Below are 12,219 nucleotides of genomic sequence, written 5' to 3'. Positions count from 1 at the left end.
GCAAAGAGGACCAATCTAATCCATCCATTTGCCCCACAATCTCTAGCTCTATTCAGAGTCTCTAGGCCACACAATTAACGAGGCTAAGAATCTTCTCTTGGAAAACCTTTTTCACCATCATTAATTGGTCTGCTGCTGCACAAAACTAATTTAATCTAAGCTTAAAGATAGATAATTTTGAATGTAATAATTAGTTTTTTTTTTTTAGCGAGTGTACGAAATTAATCAAATATAATAAGCAAATTATAAACTGTGATCTATATATATGAATGTCTTCCCATAATAAATCAATGATCCCAGAAAATTCAAACAAAAATATAACCCACCTACCCTGTTCAAGAACGTGCCACCCTTCAAATCCAGACACGTTAGCCTTTTCATTAACTTCCTTTGCATTTTCTCATCGACTTATAAAGTTTCAATTTTGGGATCAGCTGTTTTGACGTTGTGATGTAAATATGACTATTCCAGCTGTTTGATTTAGGATTTTTATTGAGTCAAGTGTAGTTATTTTTTGATTTATAAGTATAATTTTAAATCCAACCCGGATATGATGGTTTTTTATTTTATACGGTAACGTAATGAAAACGGATCAACCCTTCAATTTTTGACGATGACTCGATGATCACCGAATTTCAAACATGCCCTTAAATAAAGTCGTTCAAATACCACTACTAAACTCACCACCTCTTTCCGTCAGTTTGTTCCACTTCCAGAGATGGCTTGTGGTAGCACCGTTGCCTTTCTCGCTACTGTTTTTCTTCTTCAATCTGCAGTTGCAAGAAGTGATTTTTTATCTCCACTTCTCTCTCCCATCTTTGGTTTGTCTTTCAATCTTTAATCATCCTTCTTTGCATCAATTTAGCTCCAAGTTTCTAACTTTTTGTTGATTATTGCAAATGTTCCCTGGTGGGATTAAGGTTTAAATGCTTTTATTGACTGGGTCTTTCTTTATTGTCAATTTTATTGTGATTATATTGATGTTATTGCAAACAATTTAAAATTGCAGATGATGTTTGCAAAAAGATAGAATGTGGAAGAGGAACTTGCAAGCCATCCAAAAATAGCACTTTCTTTTATGAATGTGAATGTGATGCTGGGTGGAAGCAGACTCGCTCTCAACTTGATGATAATCTCAAGTTTCTTCCTTGCATAATCCCCAACTGTAAATGTTCTCTCCCTCCTTTTATAAATTCAAAAATATTAATTTGTGCGCCATATATGATAGGATTTATGCAATTCCTTTTATTTGGGTAAAAATCATTCACATCCTTGTGTCTTATGTGTTCCATTTAGTATAATATGGTTTTGTGTTATCAATTTCAGTTAATTTCAATGATTTGTTCATTTCTGATATTTTGTTCGAATAGTTTGTAAATTTGTAGAAGCTTATTAGAGGCACTGGATCGAGATGTGTGATTGGTAAATCTATCTATTTCCAGTGATATAAATCTATCTATGTGCTTTTGGGTAAAAGATATATCTATTTGCTTTTGGGTAAAAGCAAGGATGAAATGTTCGTTCAAGAGTACATAATGAGCTAGAAATGAGTTCAGTGCTTTTGGTTTTCAAAATACTGAATCAGAGGGTATATGACCTTAGCATATAGTATACTATTCATGCGTCTCACCAAGGACAAACAAAAAATCCTTTAAAAAATTAGATATTTTTATTTGATCGAGTTGGTAATGCATATTAATCACTGTCTTATCTAGGATTCGTGTCGTACTGAAACTTAAAAACTATACTTAATAGGTGTAAACAAAGCACTTGTCAAGATTTGATGCTGATGTTTACCTATTACAAGTCAAAGATTAGGCTGTGAATTGATTATCTTCAACTAATCTTAACAGATTGAGAGATTCAATCACATTTCAATTCTGTTTTTTCTTTTTAATTCTATAATTAACCCTTTGTTCGCAATTTTTGCTTATTTGTTTTGATGTTTTAGGTACCATGGATTACTCGTGCGAGGCAGCACCCTCACCTGTTCAAGATAAAACGAGTAAAGTTAATGCATCAGTTTTTGAGCGTAAGCACTATTAATACCAATATTTGCTCTAACCATTCAGTACTTCTCCCAGTAAATGCTTGAGCTATTTGTTTGTTTGGGTTTTATAGCCTGCTTCTGGACTGACTGTGGAGGTGGTTCCTGTAACAAGACATCTATGTTCTCTTATAATTGTGAATGTAAGGAAGGTTACTATAACCTTCTAAACATGTCTGCCTTTCCATGCTTCAGAGAATGTGAGAAACCCTGCCATAGAAACTTTTTAGATTACTTTATCTGAATCTGAAATTGATTTCTTTAGTTATATATCTATGTTTTCAAAAAGAATACTGATATGGGTTTTGATGCTTGGTTTTACAAGGTTCAATTGGAATGGATTGCACAAATCTTGGAATTTTAACTCCAAACAAATCAGCTCCTTCATCATCTGTATCTAATGAGAACAGTCAGAATCAAGGTATCCTTTAGATTAAGTTTTAACAACATTCTGTCAAATTAGAATTATTACTTCCAGGAAATTTTTTCTAGAGCGGAATCATAAAGCAAATTTTGACTTCTAAATTATAAAAGACAGGTGCTCCTACATTTAACATACATCTCCCTTTTGCAGCTACTTCAGGTTTACAAGTTAGTCTCCATTGGTTGATCATCTTGATGATGTCTCTGGCTGTGTTTCAGTGGAAGTAGAGTTGTAGTGTTGCTTTCTTTTCAGTTAGATTGTTTTAATTTAAAATTTTGATGTTAAATTATTACATTTCTTTGTCTATAATTATATTCTATAATGCCTTAGAATGAACAAGGATTAGGGGAGTGTAGCTTCTAAATCCATTATACAGAGACATATGTATACAGAACATTAAACCACTTTATTATGTTTATTTCTTTACTTGTTTATGTATAAATAATATTTCATTTAGATGTCAAATTAACATGTTTCTTTAAAGGCAAATCGAGGTTTAAGTGCACAATGGAAAGACCTTATTGGACTCAAAACTTTTAGGGCCCATGTCACTGAACACAATGGACCGAAAGCCCATATTTGTTAGGTTTTTCATCATTAACAGAAGGTTTAATGGACTTTTGTCTTCTTTTTGGGAAATTTAAAGCATATCTGATTGATTGAAATAATAGATCCATCGAGCTGACAAAAGAGAAAGAAAGCCCAGCTACTAATTGCTCTCTGCAACAAGTCCACTCATACACGCCCACCAATCAATCCCTCATCAAACTCTCCTTAAAAAGCTTCTGATCTTCAAAAAAAATAGCCCTAAAAAGCTAATCTAATGACCTAAAATGTCCCGTCATATAAATTTTAAATAAATCCTTTTATCAGTACATAATCACTCTTCCACTTTAATAACTCATTTTGGTACGGCGCCTCTACTCGGCGGCGTACGGCCCACCAGCTACTAATTACTCCCATAGCTTAGCAGATTTGACCCTTTCATATCTTTTGCTATTTTACTTTTTGTAAAGTAAGGATCAGACCAAAATTGCAAATTTCATATTTCAAGCCGATAAATTTATGAAAATTGAATATATTTTCATTGGTTCAACCGCTTAATCAATTTAAAAAAAATAGATTATGAAATAAGAACCTCTAAGCAGTGAGAAGTGGCCAGTGAGTACTCGGAACCAGTATCGGTCAGCCTTAGTTCACTGTCTGTGTATCTCTCTCGTCTCTCTCTCATGTAATCTTTGGTTTCTGTGTGTGAATTATTGCACTGCTTTTGGCTTCTAATTGCATCTTTCACTTTTACATTTATCGATTTTCGTTTCTTCAGAAATTTCTTTTTTAAAAAAGAGGGTTTCCTTCTCGTTTCAAAGGTCTCACAAATGGGTGCATCAAATGCCCTTTGGTCCATGAACAAGGCACTTTGCTTTCCTTTTTCTGCTATTTTTTGTACCCAATATTTCCAAACATGCCCTTTTGTAAATATAAAAATGTAGAGATGTGACCCATTTTTCTTCTGTCTTTGGAAATTGAAGCTACATCTCTACAACTATACATGTCCATGTTTTTAGCTCATTTATGTGACAGTGAGAGATTAGTCACATTCTTTCATGCTGTCTATCACCAAACTGCAACTCTATGGTGCCTTTGTCGGTGGTACCCTATGTCCTTTTTTTTTTTTTTTTTCTTTGTAATATTACTACTACTATATAAATTAATTAATTAATTAATTAATTTTGTTTTGTGGCTTACCTGATTAAGAAAATAATCTTAATTATCATTGTCATAATTGCAGGCATGAAATGCTGTTTGTCAATAGATTATATAGGAGTTGCTTCTCTTTTGTGCTTCAGTATAATCATTAGGATAAGCTTAGTTAACACAAAAAATGGAGTTTTGCATGGTTTATGGAGTTGGGACATCGCCCATTATCATGAATTTAGAATTTTTATCCATTATCCTTTCATTCAAAATGCTAAAACAATTTAAGATCATTAATTAAAAAAAAAGAATATAGTAATTAAATATTTAAAAATAATATCATGTAATTTGGTTCAAATCTTTCGATTTTAAAAAATTTATTATCAGCGGTCATTTCAACGCGATAAATCTTCTAATAAATAAACAAAAAAAAAAAATGAAAATAGTGACTCAAATATTTGATATGCTAGCTATATGTCCTGAGCGGCTGCTAGATTGTTGCTTGTTGCTATCCAAGATCAATTTGGATTTTAGATAATTTGTAGAGATCAGAAGCAATCAATATCTATCGGACACGCATGGACGAGTAACAGGCTCCATCGATTATTAGATGGGAAAATATTTATGCAGCAAGTCAAATCTTATCACATTCCATTTTTTGTACTGATACTCAAAAGAAATATTCATTGAGAACCCGAAAATAAAATGAGTCTGTTACTCAAAAGAAGATAAGTAGGAAAAAAAATAAAAAAATTACTGGGTAAAAATTTATAAATTTTAAATAAAATAAGTTGAATTGAGATTGTGAGAGGGTCAATATTTGATCCATTAAAAGGAAAAATAATAATGTGAATTTAGCAGGAAAAAAGTGAAGTGCTCAAATGACCTGTCATCTCAAATGTCATTTTAAGCCTTTCCATGATGAATATAACGAGAATGGTTTCTGACTAGCGAATTTGATTTGGATAAGTGGAGATTATATGTGTTTATATATAGTGGGCTTATTGTTCATATGATCAAAGATTCCATTGATTTTGAATTTGAATTCTTGTTGAGTTACATAGTTAAAAAAATAGTATGGATTCTTCTCTGTCATCCACACAAAGAATAAAGTTCCCTACACACTTAGTTTTTCCTATCACACCCAAATTCAATGGCTAATGTCACTCTTCTTCACCCTATAGATGTTAGTGGGTTTCAAATGTTAACATCTCCATTTAATCTTATTTCATACTTTTTGTTAATACTTTATAATATTAATTGCAAAATTTAAACTCTACTGGCTTTGATTTCTGACAATTTGATTTGGTACTAAAAAACTGTAAGTTTTTATTAAGCCAAACATGGTTATTAAATGAAACGGAAAATAAAGCTAATTCGGAAGTGTACTCTACAGTTAAAGCTTTCCATTCTCATGCTCATTTCCAACAGTGAATCTCAATTCCATAATCTTTATTATCTTTTGTGATTAACTAAAGCTTGGTCATGATGCAACAATTAATTATTTAATTGCATGATGTAAAGAGGGACTTAATTCATTCTCTTTTGTTCTTTACTAAATATAATATGTTCGCACGAGTGTTAGCACCCGCATTATAATCTCAGTGATGATATTAAAATTAAGAATCATAACCTTAAAATGGAATCTTTGGGCTAATTATCTTCTTATTTTATATATTAAAATAATGATGTAGTCTTTTTTTTTTTTTTTTTCCTTGAAATTCAAAGTATTTTTACTCATATTTTTCTCTTGATATCTACAACCAATATTATTTTTTATACTATCAAAATTAAATTTCATTGAGAGCGATTTTAAAGATGCAAGTTCTTATAATAGTATAATGTTTCAAAAATATTAAGATTTGTAGAATGCTTTCAAATATATTTCAATCTGCATGAAATTTTTCGTACTAAAATGCGTAGATAGCTTGTCTTTCTAAAATGATAATAGTAAGAAAAAGTACTAGCATAGTGGCAAAGAGGTGATTGTTTATATAGTAACAATAGGGGGAATTTTAGGGTTTCAAAGGGTACAAGTAGTATTAAAGCATTGAGGTCTAGTGTTCCTATCTCCTGATATTAATTGCATAAAGAAATATGATAAATCAAAATCTATTGCTTCCACATTTTTAGGCTTAATTTTCTTGATCATACATAAATGGTTTTCAATCAAACAAAACCTATCAATCATGGCTCTGAGAAGGAAAAAAAAAAAAAATTTAAAGGCCAAAGAGAAAAGCAACAATCCCTTTCTATATTTCACTTCGGGCACATTGATGTGAACCAAGAGGCCTAATGATAGAGGACACTTGACCTTATTCTCTGTAGGTCAGGGCCGTTTAAGTTACAAGAGTATATAGTTTTCCACAAGGCAGAGGCACTTAGGACCTTTTGAATCTCCATCCTCCTTTCTTGTAATATCTACCCTCTTAATGGACTCCCCTAATAGATTTTATAATTTCAATATGTAATTATGTTGAATTTATACTTTATTTCAATCTCAACATTTGTGTTTTAATTTATAGCAAAGAGAAAAATCTTTTAAAAAAAAGTATTTGTCCATAAAATAACATTATATATAGTCTTATTAGACTAGCTACTTCTGTATACTATTTAGGTCAAATTTTTTACTACCCATAAAACTCATAGATGCCAAAAAGGCAATTTAATGTTGAGAATGACAAATGTATAAGATATAGTTTTGTGTGAGAGCAAACATAAATTTTGGCCGAAGATAGGAAATATAATTTAGGGCCACCCTTCATTTAATGCTAGCGTGACTAGCTAAGGGCACGTCCGTTGGACACGGACCCAACCAGAATTATTGTGGACCAGCTTCAATATTTTCGGGTATGCTATCAATTTTTGGACTTGCCCTTTCAAAGGAATTCATTTATCCAATAAAGAAGAAAAAATTTGTAAAACAAATACATAAAAAAACTTATACACCATCATAGAAATACATAATTATTATATTTTCATGAGAATTTTACTTAAAAATTCAGTGATTTAAAATATAAGTGTTACTGTTAAAAGAATTTTATCCGAATATCAAACAAATTAAACGTATTTTAATTGATATCGAAAATATAATTTATTTAATTTTATAAATAATGGTATCTTTCTTGAGGTGATAAGGTTCATTAAGTGAGGAACCATTTGACCAATTCATCAACATCACAATTAAAACTCACGCAGCAAACTGTCGAAAGTCATATTCGCGATAGTAGCCTAAGCGGTATACTTTTCCTTCTAGTTTTCCTTTTCCTTCAGTATTTAATTCATGCAAGGTCTATATATTTGCAACTTGCGGTCCAACTTATTTAATTATTATAAGTTTACTCAGTGAAAGAAGTATAGTATATATATATTGTCTCTTGCTTCTTTTTCTCAGTGGCAGAAGTTGAATATTTCAAAATTTATATATTATATTTATTTACCAAATTTGTCATATAAAATTAAGTTGAGTTTACACTAGCATGCATAAGTTGAATTTAAAATTATGAAAGAATATAAAATGACTACTTGTTGAAAATAATATACTCCGAGGCAAAGAAATGATGAGTTTATGTTGACACGAAGACCCAGAAACTTGTTAAGAGTCTGAACATTAAATGTTAAGTGTGTTGGAAACTTGGCTGAAACAAGGTACAAACATTCTCCAGTGACTGAGTTAACAGCCCCACTTATTTGACCGAGTTAAGACACTTTCTGTGCTTTGTCTATACTTTAGATTCGACTAACTAACGAGTCTAACACAAATCAGATGTGTAAATCTGACATTATATGATTTCTTCATCTAATATATACATACATAAATATATTATACAATGGCAAATTCCCCTCCCTATATATACATGTATATTTCAATAATGAAAAATCATATATATCTATATATGGCAAATTTTAATTACCTTTTTTATATTGAGAACACTTATTAATTAAAAAATAATAATAATTTAAATTTTTAATTTTTATATTATGATATGTTTTTTTTTTTTTTTTGAAAGGAATGTTTGGCATTATGATATAAACATGTGTAAGCATAGAATTAATATTTTAATGGCGCGCATTAAAAATTTAAATCTCATTCACTTGCCCAACCAAGGATAAAATAGTAAAAGAAAAGGAACTCATTTGAATGGTTTCGTTGTCGGCTTTATTGATGTACAGCAACTAACAGAAAAGATCGAGGAAGATCAAAATGAGCAAACAAACAAAACAGAAAAAGAGGAGGTAAAAAAAAAAAAAAGCTGTAGTGGGCTAATGAACTTTGAACATTTGGTCTCATGTATATAGAAACAGAGACGCAGAAGAGGAAGAAAATGGAGGGAGATAATGACGTAGCCAGGCATGCCAGTTGCCACCACGCGCAAATTAGCAGCAGACAATGGCATGATAAAAACGCACACACAGAGGCACAGACTCTCTCTTCTGACCGAATATGAAAAAATAAAAGAAAACGTACGTACAAATGTTAGGGTTTGTGGGGCGAAGGGGTAGAGAATCACTGCTAATAAAATTATAAGAATAGTCAGGAGTTACCTCTTTAACTCTGTTGGTTTGTCTGGGTCAGAAAAAGCCAAAGCCTGAGGCTTTCGCAGTTTGCTTCAACTAGGAACACAATCACACTTGCTTCACCTGCATTTGCTCCTCCATTATTATTATACTATCTCATCCTACGTGGCCATGGGCCCTAATTTCTCAAATTTTACAAATTCTGTACGTTAGCTAGGTTCTCACTTGTTTATACATATCCAGAGCATTCAGGTAAAACTTTGATTTTCGTTTCAAAATTTTCATTTTGCAAGTAAAATTCACTCGTCTAAGTGCTTACCAATAATGGTATTTAGTGATAAATGATAATTTTTTTTTTCTAAATTTATGGGAAAATAAATATTATTTCATAAAAATTATATTTTTTGTTTTATTTGTAAATGTTTGTAGAATTTACGTGTAAAATATATTATCATTTGGCAATCTATATAAGACCTTTATATACGTGAGTGGGATCCCACCTGAGGTGGATAGAGTGTGTTTCTATTGGGATTGGAGTCGTGAAAAATTTTGAAGGAATGAGAGGTCGAAGATTCTTTGCTAGTATATATGGGTCCCTCCCCTTTGTGCTTTGTTGCTGGATATGGGTATATTTTTTATATTATTGAAAATTATTAATTATAATGTTTGATAATTTCATTATTATTTATTTTCAAAAAATATTAAATTTATATTTTAATATTAATTTAGTTTAGTAATAATTAATAATATACATTACGTATACATAATATTTTGAAAAAAAATAAATATATATGTGTCCTATTGTATGAATCCTCATATGAGATGAAGAAAAAGGAAAGAATATATCACTCGTATGCAATGGCAAAAAATAAAAAATAAAAAGCAAGTCCCCATAAATTAAGACTTCTGTTTTTATGTTGTGTAACAGGTAAATAATTGTGTTGGTTGAACATATTACATATACAAAAGAGGGTAGAAAAATTAATTTGGTGGTCACCCTTCAGCAGGTAATTTTCAATTTTATTTTCGAAATATATACAGTAGATGGCATGCATAAGCATTTAAGAAATGAATTGCAGGGCCTGTGTGGTTGCCATCGTCCATTTGGATGCAACTATAGCATAAGAGGTGAATTGAAGGATTTTATTATAATTTTAGAAGATTGGACCACTATATCAATTTATTATATGCTCCTACTTTGGTATCTTGTTGGCCTGTCACAGTGGTAACAAGCAGAGACACAGTATTACTTTTGAAGAAGCATCAGTACAAAACAATATTTCTAAAATTCTCAATCCACCGATGCGTTTGGAACTCAGCAGTTTTCAAATTCGAATTATTTTGCTTTCACTGTGACAGGAGACATTATCAAAATTGGATATTATTTTATTAGACCTCAAAAAACAAAGTTGTTTTAAATAAATTTTTATATTTAATTTCCCAACTATATAGCAAATTTAAGCATTACGTCTAAATCTTAGGTCCGTCGAGATTATAGCATTCGCATTAATTAGAGGGGATAAAGATTAGAATTTTGGACGTGTGTGATATAATTTACAGACTGCATTATTGAAAATTGCCAAATGATGCAATGACTTATAGTTGGGTTCGTTGACATATCACGTGGTTGACCCATCTCATTTATCTCCTTGTTAATTTCAAATAAATTTCCAGATTCGGCTTGAAAATATATATAAAATGCAACTTATAAACAAGCATGGGAAATGGGATTTGATTCACTGCAGCACTTAGCAACCAATATCATGTGGAAGTTATGTGCTTGCCAATGATTGATGGTCACTGTTCAATAGGGCTTTACCCCCTATTCGCAGGTTCCTTGCGACCTTATATTTCATGAAATTGGTCCACTTTCATTAAATAATCAATTATGGGTACAGTGCACTGCTTTGTTTAGGTCCCTACAACTTCCATTTTCCTAGTTTCAGAGATCAGCATACATGTTTTTTTTTCCCATATTGCTTTTATAGCTCATAAGACCAAATAAAAATGTTGGATGGATTGTTGATTTGTACTAATAAATTTGTTTTTATTTATAGTAATTGATATAATAAATTCTGTTAACACGGCAATTTCCAGTTTCGAACTATTTACATTACAAGTAAAATTCACTCTGAAATACAATTTATTTTCGCTTATCTAACCGTTTGTGTATTCCTTCAAAACTTTGTAGTTTGCATTATAGCATGTGTCATTAATTTTCTGATAAAGGGGTAATTGATACTCATAAATATAGTTTTGATTGGTTCGACAACAGACTTAACTTTTTAAAAGGAATTAATTACATAACAGGCATGCATACCACATATGGTTCTTGTTTATTTTGTCCCTGCCTAATATTAAATGCTTACCAGTCATCACCTTCACTCCAATGCCAAAAAAAGAAAATAATAATCAAATAAATAAAGAAGACCATTAAAAGAAAATGCAAAGAATAAAATATTATTATTAAATTGAGTTAGTAGCAGATCAAGTTGCCTACTAAACATGAAAATTAAAGTGAAGAAACCACAAGTTAAATGATCGAATTGTCTCCGCCGTCTCTTCTAAGGCAGGAATGGAAGGTCAAAGCGGAGAGACAGAGACACAAGTCAAAGTGTCAAACCGCTTTTATCAGATGAGAAACCAACTACCAATCGCAGTTTGAAACGTGGCAGCAGGCAGGCAACAACAAAATTTTCTTACGAAAATCCCAACCAATCACAACCCGAAAAGTGGGAGAGTTACGAGAGTAGAGAGCAAATCCGTCCGTATGATTCAAATACCAGAATGAACAGTACACGCTGATCGCCTGATCCGCAGAGCCGGTTTCGCATTTCCCCACCCCTCGCGGGCTCATCATCTTCGTAGCCCGCACCACCCCAGTCCAGAGTCAAGACACAGAGTTAAAACTCATAGTAGCCAGCCACAGCCTTACAATTGTAATACGATTTTTCTTTTTTTACTCTCACTTCATTTAACCTTTTGCCTTTCCCTTTTTATCTGCTAACGTGGGTGACAAAGCCATCGAATTTTCAGTCGGAAAAGAGACTCAAATTTAGATAAGTTTTGTAAATATTTGTTTTGCATATTACACCGTAGGTATTGATATTCCATTGAATATAGGAAGAAGATGAATGGATTAAAGTAGCATTTGATATGCTGAAAAAGATAGATCCAATCCATAGCTTATATGGTCATAACGCGTAGGTTTCAGTTTCAGAATGGATTATGCGCTCCAAATATAGACAACCTTCACGTGATCAATGTTACAATTAAAAATATTTTTAATATAAATATTTTATTAAAAATAACACTAAGTATATTATATTTCATTATCGCCAAATTTAATATTTACAATTATAAATATTTTTCGAGCATGAATATTAATTTGGTACTTTAAAATATTATTATTGTTATAATGTTAGAGAAATAATTATCGAATTATAACTAAAATTTCATTTAAAAAAACTACTACAAATATATGAAATTTCAATTCGTAATTTTTTTCGTAAAATTATTTTTTTTATGACGTCAT

At 31.3% G+C, this 12,219-nt stretch overlaps 1 protein-coding gene across 1 annotated transcript; it reads left to right on the top strand.

Moving 5' to 3' along the window:
• Positions 1–310: 310 nt before the first annotated feature.
• LOC105632035 (neurogenic locus notch-like protein) lies at positions 311–2,936 on the top strand. Its single transcript, XM_012214303.4, has 6 exons — positions 311–821; positions 1,010–1,165; positions 1,952–2,032; positions 2,122–2,247; positions 2,373–2,468; positions 2,622–2,936. Exons 1-6 carry the CDS (start codon positions 719–721, stop codon positions 2,696–2,698), a joined length of 639 nt encoding a protein of 212 aa, XP_012069693.1. The 5' UTR covers positions 311–718; the 3' UTR covers positions 2,699–2,936.
• The last annotated feature ends 9,283 nt before the right edge of the window (positions 2,937–12,219 follow it).

The sequence above is a fragment of the Jatropha curcas genome, chromosome 7 (genome assembly GCF_041381405.1).
Source record: "Jatropha curcas cultivar XTBG-Jc1 chromosome 7, XTBG_Jcur_1.0, whole genome shotgun sequence".
Lineage (NCBI taxonomy): Eukaryota > Viridiplantae > Streptophyta > Magnoliopsida > Malpighiales > Euphorbiaceae > Jatropha > Jatropha curcas.
Note: the sequence above shows the minus strand (reverse complement) of the source record. Positions and strands in the feature narration are given on the sequence as shown.